Source organism: Sinohyriopsis cumingii, chromosome 17 (genome assembly GCF_028554795.1).
Source record: "Sinohyriopsis cumingii isolate HCF-2022 chromosome 17, ASM2855479v2, whole genome shotgun sequence".
Lineage (NCBI taxonomy): Eukaryota > Metazoa > Mollusca > Bivalvia > Unionida > Unionidae > Sinohyriopsis > Sinohyriopsis cumingii.
In genome coordinates this window covers 98,485,419-98,503,422 of record NC_142977.1, presented here as the reverse complement: position 1 = coordinate 98,503,422, position 18,004 = coordinate 98,485,419, and the positions used below count along the sequence as shown (strand labels likewise).

At 34.3% G+C, this 18,004-nt stretch overlaps 1 protein-coding gene across 3 annotated transcripts in view; it reads right to left on the bottom strand.

Moving 5' to 3' along the window:
- The window catches only part of LOC149779516 (fatty-acid amide hydrolase 1-like), a 99,437-nt gene extending 81,711 nt beyond the window's left edge, over positions 1 to 17,726 (bottom strand). For 2 of the 3 annotated variants that reach the window (XM_089940227.1, XM_089940229.1), the window contains exons 1-5: positions 17,602 to 17,690; positions 14,062 to 14,372; positions 13,588 to 13,707; positions 9,355 to 9,411; positions 4,797 to 4,895 (exon numbers count right to left, since the gene is read on the bottom strand). In XM_089940227.1, the coding sequence (XP_089796353.1) occupies positions 4,797 to 4,895; positions 9,355 to 9,411; positions 13,588 to 13,707; positions 14,062 to 14,372; positions 17,602 to 17,605 (591 nt within the window). In that variant the 5' untranslated portion in view covers positions 17,606 to 17,690. Of the gene's footprint in view, positions 1 to 4,796; positions 4,896 to 9,354; positions 9,412 to 13,587; positions 13,708 to 14,061; positions 14,373 to 17,601 lie in introns of all 3 variants that reach the window. The other variant, XM_089940228.1, reaches the window with a different exon arrangement.
- Between the last annotated feature and the right edge of the window lie 278 nt (positions 17,727 to 18,004).

Here is an 18,004-nt window from a genome sequence, read left to right as displayed (position 1 = left end):
AGAGCAGAAATCGTAGGTACCAAACTGAACAAAATCCTTTGTTTTCTAATCGTTTATGTCAACAAGCTGCCACTTCCAAACTTAACTTTGTTCTACAATAATTTGAAGTTAAGGCCAAAATAATAGGCATTGTTTAATCTTCCAAAGTTGGCCTTTCACAGCAACTTCTATATCACATGCATCCTTTATCAGAAGCCAGTCAGCTACAATCTTCAATAAGAATAACGCACCCTTCGTCAAAGAATGTCATCACCAAACTTAAATGTAAATGGAATTTGAGCGGAACACATTTATTGTGATGTGAAAGTTTCCATTTTGCAGGAAAAAAGTAATTTTATGCTAATGATGGCTACCAACGGTGGCATAAAATGTAAATTAAACTGGCAATCCTTTGAAACTAGATATCTGGCTCACAAGTTAACTGAAGGTGAGATATCTTGCAAAGATGTTCGTGAAAATTTTTATTTTGTTCCAGTTTTATTTCCTTATGAATAGCCTCATCCCCATGGTAGCCTCAGCAAGATGATAGTTTTGTCACAGAGAATTAAATTTATGCAAACTTAAGTACATGTACATATAGCATCTAAGCAGTGTATCCCCCAGGGGTGTAAAACTGAGGGTAAAAAAAAAAAAAACCTTGGTGTCAGAACTGGGGGTAAAATAAAAAATGTGGGAGTCAAAACTATACTGACAAATTTTCATCCAACTCATACTTTTTCAGCTTGAAATAGGATACTGCAACTTGCACAACATACTCTCTCTCTCTCTCTAAACATACAAATAAACCAACATGCACAATTAACAAACAAATGCATTGTCCATTCAAAGAATAATTTTATTAGTTCATTTTTCTTTTAAAATCGTACTTTTAACAGTCTCCTTTTAATCTTTTTGAAGCAATATTAAAGACCAACATATTACATACAAGCCAATACAAAAAGCCTAATAAATCTTTTTAACCAAATGGCAGTCAATTTACTGGCTGTCATAAAATGTGTACTATCATCGGTTTCATTGTACTTCGTCCTAGAACAAATTTATTCAAAAATCAAGGAGGCTATTGGTTCATCTTGTTTCTAATAAGTTACACTTGAACAGGTCTTTCTTTTATTGCAGCAAAGTTAAAAACCAACAAAATCTGCAATGACCCCCTGACTGTGTAATCCAAATCAACATATTTGTCTCGGCAAGTTTACTGATTTCTTTGTTGTGTAATGTGTTCTCCAGATATTTTGTGGCGAACGAGGGCAGATTTGTTAAAATTATTAAACCCTGTCACAAAAGGATTATTCACTTTTGCAGTCTTCGCAATCAAGCTATCAGAAGTCACACCGGTAATAATAATGGATGTGCCGTATTTCAGTCAAGGGAAGTATTTTCTCCATTTTTCATTAAAGTTAGATCCACAGTTACTCTTTTGTGTTCTGCTTCTTTCACTTTCTTCGCTAATGATTATTAGTGCATGACGTTTTAATCTGGAGATCACTTTCTAGTGCAACAAACATTGAGGTTAAACATCAAGATGACATCTTGCTGAGCTCAATGGAAATCGCGTGAGAGCTCGCGAGATTAGGGGAAGCTACTCCATCATAACAATACCTATGCTAGTCTGGTTCCTTATTTCATATGTTCCCTGCATTCCACTCCGCTATACGAATAGAGGAGCTCAATACAGGGAGTAAACAAAGCTGGGAACCAGTCAATGCCTATGCTCAAAGTATACACGATGCCACCCTTCGTCTAACGCATTGGATATTAAATAAATCCTGATTGCATTATGCGAATCCCTTGCGTCAAAAAAACGCACGGCAACAAAATGTGTGTGTTAATTTTCTCCAGTATGTGTCCCTGATGCACAAATGTGCATAAAGGGAAGTACTGCATCTAAGCAGCACCTTACATCCCCATACTACTGGCAACAATGAATAATGTGAATATTTTGAGACACATATTTGCTGACAATGAAATATAGACCAAAATGAGGACTACCAATATTTTATACAGGTGTTATTTGTGTTTTCTAACAGTATATGACTGATACATACATTTTCTTAAATTCTAACATGTGACTTGTACTCAAATTTCTGGATTTCTCATATACAAGTACAGTACTTAATGCACTATGGATTGTACTACACAAATGTTAGTTGTTAATATACAAGTTTATATCAGACTAGCTTTAAACTATTGTCTTTACTGATTAAAAATTTCCTTTATTGTTAAAAAATTACTTGTTTTACTTCATGGCAGCACAATCATATGTGCTAATTGTAACCTTGTTAAGGCAGAGGGGAGGGGGAAGACAGGTTAAATTATCTTTCCCTATTTGTTTTTAGATGTTGACTTAAGTATTTTATGATGTTTTTGTCCAAAACAGTAATTATTTTTTGCTATCCGAAAACAAACTATACATATTGTATTATGGTGAACAAGCTATTTAATAAACTTTGCAAGAGATACACCATCTTAATTATTGTTAACTGTATTGTAAATTTAAACATAATTAAAAATTATATTTCACTTTAAATCTGTCATCTCATTCCACGACATGAATATAGGATATTGCTACGAATGCAGCATACCAATCAGGAAATGCAGATTCACTGACTAATTTCAAACGGAAGAACATTAACTTACAGTATACTGATCTGTACACTAGTCCCTGTTGTGCCATCTTAATTCTTTATCCCAGTTTTTGATTGGTTCATTTGTTTCCTTTAATAACTTTTAAAAAAAAGAATTTCACAAAAATTCTCACAAGTCATAAATGCCAGTACTAAATTTTATCTCAAACTGAAAACGACAAAATATTTTTTTACATATTCCTATTTTATCTTCTGTCTTGTTGTGATTTTTTTTTTTAAATTAAGAAAATAAAACATGGCTTTATAATATCTGTGTTCCTTTTTTCCCCCACCCAGTGTTAGAATTTTGACTTCACAGCAAATACACATACCGCATAAGGATCAAAATGAACAATACCACCTCTTGAATATTCATGGATCTTGCATAAAATTAAGTATATTTATCAAACTGGATCAAACTAGAACAGGGATACAGTTTCCAGAGTGGTAACAAGTACAGCCAATCATATGTAAAATCATTTCATTAATATATGGGGATCTTTCACAAGATTGAAGCTGCAACATCTTGATCATATAAGCCTCTATCTGACGCTGAATCACAACCACATATAAAAATATTACCTCCAGAGCAATAACAAGCTCAGCTAATCAAATGCAAGATCACGTGATTAATAAGTGTGAATGTTGCTTATTATTGAAATCGTCCAAGATCTTGATGATATATGCATATATTAAAAGTTTGATCAAAATCAAATTTAGAAATGTGAATTCCATAATGGTAAAATGATCGGTCAATCTAATAGAAGATCACCTTGCATGGACCTTGGTCATTACTGGACTCGTCACGGATCCTGACAATAGTTAACAACTGAAGTCATGAAACGTGAAAATGAATTACACAATGTATGTACAGGGATGGCGAAGAAGGAAATCTAATAATTAACAGATCTGTTTTTCAAACCATTGCTTACAGATATTGTCAAAGCTCACAAGAAGGGCACATAAATACAAAAGTCAATACGTCAGCACATGAATCTGGAAACTGTTGAGGTTTATAAGTCTACATTTAAACACACTAATATGTCATTTTGGAGAACTTTAAAAAAGAAACAGACTACATGAATGGAGAACTTTAAAAAAGAAACAGACTACATGAACATTCCCAAAAATTTAGTTGCACATGATAACCATTAATGTTTATACCACCTAGGAGTTACTACTAAGGTATTCGTTGTTGTTGTTGGTGTTCTAGGGTTTAACGCCATTTTTCAGCACAAAATAGGCTATACATGGCGGCCAGTATTAATGGTGGAGGAAGAACCCTGGAAAACCCAGGTAAGAACCACCGACCCACGAGAAGCTACTGGCAGGCTTTCCCACGTAAACACACTAGCCGTGCTTTGGACTCAAACCCACGCAGACAGAGGTGACATGGCAGAGATCCGGAACGGTGAGCACTTTAGACCACTCGGCCACTCGGGGCCCCACTAAGGTATTCGTAAATTTTTTCCTAACAGCAGCTTGCCATAAAGCTACTTAAATCAGAGTTAAATGTGTCTTGTTAAAGAGACTGGAGTCTGAAAGATATTGATTGATTGATTACTTGATGTTTAAAGCACATGAACACAGGCCTGACTATGCTGTAGCAGGTCAAATAGACAGGAGACAAAACACACCCTTCTGGTCATAGGTCTTTAGCGCCAAATACCTAAAGACTGGTTCTGCACCAAATACATATAGGAACAAAGAATCTGCGAGTAAAGATTTAAAATTAGAAAACCAGTCTGTTCTCACCTCACTTGGCCATACAGCTGCTATAAATAGAATCCATGGTCAAAAGTTTGAAGGTAAAAACCATCATGTTTCTTGGAAATAGGATAGCTGCTATAAATAGAACATAATACTGTTAGGAAAGTGCATGCAAGTCTACAGACAAGCGTAATCTTATATTGTAGTTACCTAGAAGCCATCTTTTCTAGAATATGGTCTGTGGGATTGATAAGATGCTAATAAAAACGAGAAAACAAATTATTGATTTTTGGGGGGAAGGTGGATATACCGAAATTGTGTAATCCATATATGTTTACGCGTAAGGTGTAATTTAGTGGGGAAAAAAGCGTAATGATTACACCAAAAGTGTAATGGTTGGCATGAATGCAGAATAAGGCACTACTTGTAGGAAGCATTAATTGTCTGTAATTTTGACGTTACCTTGAGGAAATAATTTTCTTTCAAGCTGACAGGAAGCCCATGAAGTGGCCTTTTATGCTGTTGTTTACTCTTCAGTTCGTCACACTCTTTAGCAAGACCCTAAAAGTGGAAACAATTCAACTTTATGAATATATTTAGATGAAAAGGTATTAAACTTAGTAGGAAATATTGTAATTTTCTCATAGCGAGCTCATCCCAAGCTTGTAAAAAATAGTTTGGCAAATATTTATCAGGGAATCTCTGACAAGCCCCCCCCCCCATAAATGAAATTGTGTCCTTTCCAGCTTTTATTCACAAGAATCTGAATACTCCTTTTTATTCTTCTGCATTAATTTTTAAAACTTTTTAGAAGCTATTTTTTCCCTTTTATCTTAAACATGCACTACTTTCTGGACGCCATTTAAATTTTTTCTATAATCAACAGTTTGATCATGCAGACGTTTTGCATGAACAAATAGGTGCAGTTTAAAGTGTCTAGGGTGCTGCTGTAAAATTAGTCTGGTTCCCTTACTGATTTCACTAATCCTAATGTGAAACCTGGATCCATATCAAACACAGATGAACCGATTATCCTGATTTTTCAGCAGCTATCATTTTCCGTAGTTTTTGTTTGTATGCCGTAAGTCCATATTTTAAGGGTAATTTTCGTAAGACTTATAGCAAAATCGTAAGAGTTGGCAGGTCTGAATTTATTCATCATAGGTAAGTATCCATTTTGAATGTGTCAGATTTAAAAGACAATGCTGCATATACTGAAAGACACAAGCACTGTATATACTCATGTACAAGTTGAATCTAACTACAAACTTCACAGGCCCAGATCTGCCACTGCACAATGCATTGACAGATCTGGATCAATGTTGTTTGCCAAGTCCAATCTATAGAACAGACAATATATGCAGATGCAATAAGTGATGGCAGACATGGGTCTATGCAGTTTGCTGTTATATGTGAGTATATACAGTATGCTGGCACATGTTATATATGAGTATATACAGTATGCTGGCACATGTTATATGTGAGTATATACAGTATGCTGGCACATGTTAAATTAAACGTGTTTACAAAACCCAATAAATAGGAACAAGTGACCTCTCCTACTGATAATCACCACTCTTATGTTATTACTATTCTTCAAATATATGTGTACACATGCTCATGTTATTACTATTCTTCATTCATATGTGTACACATGCTCATGTTATTACTATTCTTCAAGCATATGTGTACACGTGCTCATGTTATTACTATTCTTCAAGCATATGTGTACACATGCTCATGTTATTACTATTCTTCAAGCATATGTGTACACATGCTCATGTTATTACTATTCTTCATTCATATCTGTAGACATGATCATGATTCAGGCATTCCACTGTATGCTAGCCTTTTATGTACAATGGTACTCAAGGTGGAAATAACAAAAACCCACAAAAACAATAAATTCTGTATTACTTAATTTATTTACATGTGATGAACTACACTGATAATTAAACTACTTAAACTTTTAACTACTTACAATTTTATAAGAGCTTTTTTAAATATATAAAAATATTTGCTAAATTCATGCATGCTATTGTTAGATGTATCTAAATTGATGGTTAAAATACCATCAATAGTTAAGAGTTGTATTTTAATAAATATTCCACTGTATGCTAGCTTTATACATGTATGTACAATGGTACTCAAGGTGGGAATAACAAAAACCCAAACAACCAATAAAACCTGCATTACTGAATTTATTCACATGTGATGTACATTTATAATTTAACTACTTAAACTTTCGTAAGAGCTTTTTTTTACATATCCAAATATTTGATAAATTCATGCACGCTATTGTTGGATGCAACTGTATCTACACTAACGGTTAAAACACCATCAATAGTTAAGAACTGTATTTTAATAAATATTCAACTGAAATTAAATGTAATCAATTCAAATAAACTATTTCTTTGCTCAGCCAGATTGTAAATTTTTGGGGAAATATTTTCCTGTTTACAACCAACAACGACCCTATTAGCAACTCACTTAATGAACTGATGACTAAATATATCAATAAAATACGGTAAGATGTTGCATTTGAAAATCAAGAGATAAAAAATGTTTGATACCAGCCAACCGACACTTGATTGAAAGGTACCCTTCTGCGACCCTTTTAATGAGCAGCACACATGCATGAAGGACTTGGGCAGAGAACCAGTCAGCATAGCAAGCACCATGCTTATATTAATATGTACAAAAGTTTTGGAATTTTTTAAAAAGTTTTCCATCATATAAATATTCAAAATATAAGAAAATATTTCAGAGCCATGATTAAGACAATAAAGTTGAAAAAACTAGTAAGACAAGCCCATTTAATTAAACAAAATGTTTCAACAAAAGTCCTTCTATTTATTGTTAAAAAGTCACGTTTTAAAATTTAACACAAATTGCTGAAGATGTGCAAGAAATTAAACCTTAAATCATAGCAAATATTATTTTTGTGCTCAAACTGTTCTTATTTTAAAACTTGCTATTACTGATTGTTATAACAAAATGTTCTAGACAACTGTTTTAGTCAAATTAATGGAATTTTTTTTATTTACGTCATGCTACTATTCTTGCTGAATTCAATGGTTAGCCACCACTACAGCCACAATTTCAATGGCTATCTGCCACTATAGCCACAATTTCAATTAGGTTCTGCTGTTTATCTTCTATGCAATAAACCATATGAGCTTTCATATAAAATGACTTATAATAACAGGTTAATATGAGGTATTATATTCAAAAGGGAAATTAATGAAAACTTTTCAAAAATATTATCATCCCAGAGAGTTTGTACTAACACACAATAGATGATTTGTACTAACACATAAAACATATGATTTGTACTAACACACAATGAATGGTCTGTACCAACACACAATGAATGGTTTGTACCAACACACAATAAATGGTCTGTATCAATACACAATGGATGCTCTGTATCAGCACACAATGAATGGTTTGTACCAACATAAAATGGTTGGTCTGTATCAATACACAATGGATGGTCTGTATCAACACACAATAGATGGTTTGTACTAACATAAAATGGATAGTCTGTATCAATACACAATGGATGGTCTGTATCAACACACAATGAATGGTTTGTACCAACATAAAATGGATGGTCTGTATCAATATACAATGGATGGTCTGTATCAACACACAATAGATGGTTTGTACTAACACATAATAGATGATCTGTACTAACACATGATGAATGGTTTGTACCAACACACAATGGATGGTTTGTACCAACATAAAATGGATGGTCTGTATCAACACACAATGGATGGTCTGTATCAACACACAATGAATGGTTTGTACTAACACATAATAGATGATTTGTACTAACACATAATAGATGATTTGTACTAACACACATTGAATGGCTTGTACCAACACACATTGAATGGCTTGTACCAACACACAATGAATGGTTTGTACCAACACACAATGAATGGTTTGTACCAACACACAATAGATGATTTGTACCAACACACAATAGATGGTTTGTACTAACACATAATAGATGACTTGTACTAACACATAATAGATGACTTGTACTAACACAATGGATGGTTTGTACCAACACAAAATGGTTGGTACCAACACACAATGAATGGTTTGTACCAACACACAATAGATGATTTGTACCAACACACAATAGATGATTTGTACCAACACACAATAGATGGTTTGTACTAACACATAATAGATGACTTGTACTAACACAATGGATGGTTTGTACCAACACAAAATGGTTGGTTTGTACCAACACACAATAGATGGTTTGTACTAACACATAATAAATGATTTGTACTAACACAATGGATGGTTTGTACCAACACACAAAGGATGGTGTGTACCAACACACAAAGGATGGTGTGTACCAACACACAATGGATGGTTTGTACCAACACATAATGGATGGTTTGTACCAACACACAATTGACAGATTGTACCAACACACAATGGTTGGTTTTTGCTAACATGCAATGGACTGATTGTACATGAAAACAAAGGATGGCTTGTACCAACATAAAATTAATGGTTTGTAGTAAAACACAATGGATGGATTGTATAAACACACAATTATTGATTTGTACCAACACATAATTGATGGATTGTACAAGCACAAAATGAATGGATTGTACCAAAATACAATCCATAAATGGTTTGTTCCAACACACAACAGGCGGACTGTACAAAAAAATAATGGATGGTTTGTACCAACACACAACTGATGGTGTATACCAACACACAGTGGATGGTTTGTCCCAACATACAATGAATGGTTTGTACTAACACACAATGAATGGATGGATTGTAAAATACAATTAAATATATAGATTGTACTAAAATACAGTCAATAGATGGTTTGTACCAATACATAATGGATAGAATGATGCAGTACATAATGGATGGGTGTACCAACACCCAATGGATGGAGTGCATCCAACACACACCAATTCTGTTGTTGAATTTTAATACCTCATTAAAGAATTTCCAGCGTACAACAGTTTTATACCTCTGCCTCCTTGATGGGTTCCACAACACAATTAAATTTTTTATTCACTTCATAAGCCTGAAAAGAAATAACAAACAGGTCATATCAAATCAAGAAAGAGCAAACAAACCCCTGGAGATTTTTGTCTTTTTCACTAGTAGGAAATGCATTTTAGGGGCTACTTATGAATGTATCCAAATACGTCTGCTTCCAAATGATTTTCGTTTAGCCTGATGCCTAGTTGTGTTGAAAACATCATTTTTCATTGACTATTTGGCTCGTACATGTGCAGAAGGGTAAAAGTTGAGTTCTTTTTCTTTTTTTCTCTTCTTTTTTTTTTTCTTATTGGACCATCACTTTTGTGTCCTGGCCCCTTTTTACTCCAAATCCCCAACTTATCCTATTTTTTGCAAAGGTTCACTGGTCTGTTTGCAGCTCAGACCAGTCTGCCTTAGATCACATGCCAAAAAGTCTAAAATCAGGACACAAAATCTGATTCCAACAATGGGCGAAAGTTTGGTGTAAAAATATCGGGTCTCAAAAAATATAACTTTCCCTCTGTAATTTGTAATGCGAGTAGAAAGTCCATATTATTTGGTATCATTGTAAAGCTGCATCTGTCTACTTTTCTGTAATACCACCCATGGTGTATCTTAAATAACACTGACACTACAGAGCTCAGAAGTAAGGTGCTACCTTCAGATGCATAAAAATGGTGCCAGGGGTTAATGAGTTACATTTAGTATAAATACATTAAGTTTTATCATCACTTATCTAAATCTTGTTTATATTGATACATTACAGGATTTTTATTAAACGTCCAAGAGCAAACAAAATGTAAAGAACAAAGTGTAGTAGTCTAAAGTACTATTTACATTTAAATTGTGTATCTAATAAGAGCTATTGTTTCTATGGTAAAAACAATGGACAGCACAACACTTTCCTTTCAACTGTCCAAAATATTCAAATTTGAGAGATCACATCTTATACATTCTCCCAATCTGGCTCTCACAAACAGTACTCATTTGGCAATCCCATGTACACTGCTCCCATGCTTTCCAGGTCATTACCAGGTTTTTTACCAGGATGAAATGCATCATTTCAAGGTTCATATATGACCATTACTGAATGGAATTAAAGAACATTTTAGCTCAGAAAAAGTTCATTTTTCAAATCAAAAGATATTTCAAGTTCATGACTCTCCCATAACATCTGAATCAGACATAATGACTATCTACTAAACCACAAACTGTATAACAAGAAACAAGTTTGACCACTGAAAAAAATTCATACAAATTTGCATGTCATCTAAATTCACCCTAAAAAGAATGTTAACTTTCCACTGTAGAAATGCATTATGTTGGTACATGGACACGATAACAGAATGAACAATAGAAATTAGTTTTGTTTTCTTGTCAAACTTTGGATTTTAAGGAAATCAGAATAATCAGTTGTAAATCAAGATAGCAGTGTCTAAAGCAAAATATATATTAACTGACAGAGCATTTAGTTATGGAAAATATATATTAATTGACAGAGCATTTAGTTATGGAAAATATATATTAACTGACAGAGCATTTAGTTATGGAAAATATATATTAACTGACAGAGCATTTAGTTATGGAAAATATATATTAGTGTCAGCCAATTAAAACCATATAGATGGCTTAGGAACATGTACCACTTGAAATATATATACACAATATACAAAGTAAATGTTTCCTATCACAGTATAAGAAAACATCAAATGCAAATTAGTAGAATCTTGTCTTATAAAATAGAGTTTTAACCCTTAATTAATATTTGCCAATCAGACCAAAATATTATAAACTTTTCTTAAACAACCTCAGCTCCATAAGACAATATGGTTAAAAATCCATCACCTGAAAAAATTTAAATTTCAAAAGGGATATAAACTTTTACCTAATATATAATACGAGTAATGACTACTCCGATTTCTCCTGCAACCTATTTAAGAATCAACACATATATTTCAAGCTATGCATCACACAGCATCAATGTTCAGCACAGAGATTTGACATTTCAGACTCCCATTAAATTTGACTTACCACTGTTTTCATACGGAATGGTAGCCCGTTTTCCAGCATTACTGCTGGACTTGGCCAAGGTCGTGCTAACTTAATATACAAGTGAAATGCACTGAATGGAATATTGCACTCTCATGGGTAAACAGTATGTCATTTTGCTAAACCAATAAGTTGATGGATTTCTACAAATTTAGCAATATTTGGTAGTAAAAATCACCACAAAGGCCAAGCTTTTTATTAACAATAATATCTAACATTATGTTTGATTTACCAACTATCAAATAATCTTTATTTTTATCAAATTACATTGTCAATAAGTTCAGATATCAAAACAGAAACTGGTGATAAGCACAGGTGCTCAACACAAGCTTGATGTTGAAAAAAGGTATAATCTGAAGGGAAAAAAATGATACAGACACATAATTACCTCAGATCACCAGCACGGCCCATTCTGACATAGGACCCTGTCTATCATCTATAAAAGATGTATGTAACTTTCAAAAACTTTGTTCCATGCCTGACCCTTGATTTCCTTCTGCTACTTCTGTCCTTGAAAGTACACAACCATAATATATGGCTTGTTTTACTCCCGAGATATTTTTCTATTCATCTAGCCATCATTATTTTTCTGAGTTGCACTAAACTGAAGTTACAAGCTTCAAAACATATGAATTTCATGTATTTTGCTTGCTTGGACAAACTTTGGCTCCTATGGGTACCCACCCTCCTGAGAGATACAGTATTTGCAACTTTACGATACATTCTTTCATTAATCTGAGAACAGTGGTAGATGCAAAAGTATGTTCCCACATACGTATAACCCAATTCAACCTGAAGAATTCTGTTCTATAGAATAATTATCTAAAGTCCACACAAACTGAATACATGATACACTCATTTTCTGAATATCAAGACTATGCGGCAAAATATGATTACCTCAATGGTAATATCCTTGCATCTGGTTCATGATGTTATCTTTTGAGCCAATCACATTACATTATACAGGAGTCTGGTTCATGATGTTATCTTTTGAGCCAATCATATTACATTACACAGGAGTCTGGTTCATGATGTTATCTTTTGAGCCAATCATATTACATTACACAGGAGCATATATATATATATATATATATATATATATATATATATATATATATATGCAGTATCAGCCTACTATAATACAGTGGTCAGGGTCCATAGAACCTGATCATGTTATGTAGCAAACCAGCTGATTCGAATGATGCATGTACCCAAACAAATGGGTTTTTTATATACTAAAAGCAAGTACAAAATCATGTACTTTAGTGGAATGATTACCATCTTATATCAGCACATATTAAATGAAAAATAAACATACTGTGAAAAGACTGCATATGTAATAAGTTACTTTATCACACAGTCGGTACACTTTGCCTATAGTGCATGCACTTATATAAATATTTTTGATATTATAACGTAAACATATCACTTTTATGTGATTCTGATTGGTCAAAATAAGCATATGAAATTATCTGTGCAGTATTCCCTTTACTGACTGGCTGTGATCATAGGAAAAACCTTTTTAACCCCACCTTCTAGAATGTTTTGTTTTCAATGAACATTATGGTGGCCATTTTTCCAGATAATATTTTTCTTTACACAGTTAATGTTACCCACAGGAGCCAACATAATTTGCAACAACAATTATTAGATTCTTTAAACCTTATAAATTCTTTCCGCTAATGTACGATGACTGAAGCAAGTGTCACATGTTCTACAGCAGAGTGCTGTTTCCTCAAGAGACCAAAAGAAAACAATAATGGATCATAAGCATTTAATGTGTGAAGCCAGTGATGAAAGAAACTGCTACCATTTATTGGGGCTGACAGAAGCAGGTTGTTTTGCTGGAAGGATTCTCTCACAAAAGTTACTAGTATTTAGTATGATTACATATCATGCAATGAGAAGATGATAAAAGTTGATTAGTGTGGCCTCTTATCAGTTAGTGTGGCCTCTTATCAATAATGCAACACAAGTATGGATTACATGGAGATCATTTGGGCACCCTGCCTTAGTTGTCCCATGGGCTAATTAAATACCAGTATTCAAACGATCATCCCTGGAAAACATATAAAATTTAATTTTAATTTTTAACATCAGGATTTTCCTAATACTACTTAGCAGTTGCCCAAATCAAGCTTTACACTTAAATAAGGCTCTACTGCACCTTTCGCTGATATTCTGTAAGAACTTCCTTGGCACCATATTCACCGGACTTAAGTTTTTCCAGTAGGTTTTCCATGGGCAGGTCAACAATCTCAATTTTTTTTGATCGCCTAGTAGTCACCTGCAAAGAAAGGTGTTCTGTGCAAGTGAAAATCTGAAGCGAATTTGTCACAGATGATATGATAAGGTGTAACAACACCAAACAAAAGAAATGATCCCAATTTCTTTCTTCACTTTACAAATGAGACAATGAATTAGACATATTTTCATTTAAGTTTTCATTATCATACATAGACAATGCATAGATCCAAATTTTCCATACTGCTGACGAAATAGGTTTTTATGACACTTAAGAAAGTTAAGATAAAAAATTATCTGAAAACACCATGGTTTTTTAAATATAATTTCGTCTAATGTATCATTATCATCATCTACCTGTCCCCATCTCTATATTTTAAACAACAACAGAACTTACTCGGTGACCTGGAGCTGGAAGCTTGGTTAACTTTTCTAAAGATTCTCTGCACTGATCCTTTTTAATTTTTACTTTTTCTTCCAATGCAGCCCTTTTCCTCCAGGAACATACTAACAGAATGCAGCAACATACTATCAAAATGCAGCAACATACTATCAGAATGCAGCAAAATATTATCCAATTGCAGCAAGATACTATCAGATTCAGGGGAAGAAAATATGTGTATTCCCATATCATTTCCATCACTGTATATATGTTTTCCCACATCATTTCTATCACTGTATATATGTATTCCCACACCATTTCAATCACTGTAAAAAAATAGAAATAAAACCATAAATTCATGTCATTTAAAAAGAAATGTAATTTAAATACAAGAATCCCTCTAAAAAACTGATGCTCCACTGGCTGAAAAGAATTTCCTGGAATCCATGACAAAACTTATCTTTTTCAAGCTGGCCATCAAGGTAGCCACAGTGGATATAATTTCAGACAGCAGAATTAGTGTAAATGCTATGTTGATGTGACTAATCATTAAGGAGAATAGCTAGAAAGATTTTCAAGATGACTGCCATGGAGACTAAATTAAATAACAGATCTGCACCAATTTCATTTAGGACCAACCAGACACTGTAAGAAGTGACAAACTGATATTAATATGACATTCTGTTTAGAAAGAATAGCAATAACAATAATTTTCAAGATGGCTGACATTGCAGCCACATTGCATGTCAGACTCATCTTTTTCATTTAGGACCAACTAGTCATCATTTGAAATCTTTCATAAAAACCAACATCACTATGTCAATCTTTTGAAGAGGAATAGTTATTAGAAGATTTTCAAGATGGCCACAGTGATGGTCATACTAACTGTCCAAGCCACACCATTTTCACTTAGAATCAACTAAAGTTGGAATGACCTAACCCAATACTGGGTCAATATTAAAGGTTAAGGGCTGGGATCACCATGAAAAATGAGAGGGTATAACCAGTCAACTGCCATTCATCACACTTTTGGATGTCCACCTTATATGGATAAGATGACTGGTGGAAAATGAAATATGAAGATCTAGAAGAGTACTATGAACAGCACATTACATGCATATGCCTGCATCTTGCTGAATGATCCTCGATGTAGGCAACTAAAATTGGAGTAGAAACCATCCTTCTTCTTTCAGTCACATTGACCATGACTTATCACTTTCTCACCCCAAAATTTACAGGCTTCTTCACAACCCTACATGCATGCCATCCACAAAGTTTGGCCCAGGTCTGTGATTTAGAACTAATGTTAGTGTGCAGAATCCATTTTTCTTCTTTCAGTAAGTGGACTTGACCTTGAACCTTTAGACACCCAAAATCAATAGCCTTCTTCCCTAACATAGGTGCAAGCTATTCCACATAGTATGGATGAGGTATGTGATGCAAAACTAATGTTAGCTGCATAAAACCATCATTATTCTCTTAAGTCAGTGACCTTAACCTTTTATCATTTGACCCAATTATGATAGGTTTCTTCGTTATCTCAAGTGCGACCAAGCCACAAAACTTGGTAAATACAGATGATAGAGGCTGAAGATACTGTGCAAAAATTAATTTTCTGTTGTTCAGTTAGCAGCCATGACCTATAACCTTATTACCCTGAAATTTCTTCCTTACTCTAAGTGCACCCAATCCACAAAGCTAGATAATTATAGATCAATAGCCTTCTTCCTTAACCTAGGTGCAAGCTATTCCACATTGAATGGATGAGGTCTTGATGCAAAAATAATATTAACTGCGTGAAACCATCTTTATTCTTTAAATCAGTGACCTTAACCTTTTATCATTTGACCCAATTATCAATAATTGTCTTCGTTATCTTAAGTGCAACCAATCCACAAAACCTGGTAAATACAGATGATGGAGGATTCAAGATACAGTACAGAAATTTTCTGTTGTTCAGTTAGCAGCCATGACCTATAACCTTCTTACCCCGAAATTTCTTCCTTACTCTAAGTGCACCCAATCCACAAAGCTGGATAATTATAGATCATAGAGAACTCAAGTCATTGTGTGTAAATTGATTTTCTTCTTGCAGTCATAGTGAAACTGACCTTTGAACTCTAGAGGCCCACATTAAAGGTTCTTCCTTACCTCAAGTGCAAGTCATCCACAATGTTTGGTAACAATAAATAAAGGCAAACTCCATATATTTCACAGAAATGAAATTGGTAATAGATAAGCAGATGTAAAAAATATGACAGCTTAGAAACAGCGTAGTCATTTTATAAGAAAGATAAGTATTTATTTCCTACTTATCAAACTTGCTTCAAAGAGTAAATATTCACATTATCATGTCTGCATGAGAAAATGTGAAATGGACCTTGATATTGACTACAAGATGGTTGTTGTTGTGGGGTTTAATGCCATTTTTCAGCACATGATAGGCTATGCATGGCAGCCAGTATTAATGGTGGAGGATGAACCCAGGAAAACCCTAGGAAGAACCACCGACCCACAAGAAGCTACTGGCAAGCTTTCTCACAATTACCCACATTAGCTGAATACTAGACTCGAACCCATGCAGACAGAGGTGAGATGGCAGTGATCCGTAACGGAGAGCGCTTTAGACCACTCAGGGCCTCGACTACAGACTCAGTGTATCATGTAAAATATGGGCTTAATAGATGAAAGAAAATGCAGCATTTATGTAAAAGAATGAAGTACATATCAATACTAAATTAAGGTACTGATATATGTATTTTGGCAAGATTAAAGTATACAGCTTGCACAACATTAAACATTACAAACTGAGCAAAACTTCTCATGCAGTCTCGCATTTCTGTTTTATTTGTCTGCAGGCAAATACACTGCAAACTTGGCCAAGTCAAATTTGAGCTTGTCCTGGGCATTGGGCAACCATGCTCATCTGCTACAACACAAATGCTGTGTTGTGCCTTTGCTGCAATTAGTATTGGATTTTCAGATTTGTATAATTTTGTACTTCTTTCATGTCTAGTAAATATAAAATTTGGTTTCATGTTTTAATTGCATTTTGTTGCAGTTATAAATGATTTGTCTGTGCATAACTAATTTTGTGGTCTAAAGTGCTCGCCTTTAACTATCACTGCCATCTCACCACACGGTTTGAGTCTTCGACTCAGACAATGCACACATGTGAGAAAGCTTGCCAGTAGATTCCCGTGGGTCAGTGGTTCTGGCCAGGATTTTCCCAGATTCTTCCTGCACCATTTATTCTGACTGCCATGTATATAGACCATCTTTCACTGAGAAATGGTATTAAACCTTAAAAACAACACAAAAGACATACTAGTTAAGAATCTTTGTTCTAGTAATGTGAATATATTTTGAGTCTGACTGCCTGTATATCCACGTATGAAAACTATACATATGACGTTGAATCTACTTTCACTTTGACATGTTAAGGACTAGTCCTACATTAAGACCTCGACGCTGATACAACATGTGCTATGTCTTACAAGTTACATTGTAGGACAGTTAAGGACGTGCAAAATATACGTTGCCGTTGCAATTTACTCATGACTCTGTGAAGTCTTTTCTACTGTAAGCGACATGTTCAATTACTTATATTTCCTTAAAGAGAACGTGAGAATTGTTAATTTTTTAACTCGATATAATTTATCTAGTCTGGTTCCCTAAGTTACACTCCGCTATTATAGCGGAGTGCAACGAAAGGAGCATGCTAAGCAGGGAACCAGACTATCATTTATCCCGCCCGACTGGATGTAGGGTTCTGTAGCTCACATTTGCGATAGGAACCAAAATATCTCTGCTCAGAACCACTTAACATCTTTGCTGGGAACCAATAGCCATACCTAAAACGCGCGTCGAAGCAACATTGAGTCCGGTACTTATGACATTATTCCGGATTAAACTTATTATTATTATTATTGTCATTGTTCATTACCACACTGCTGAT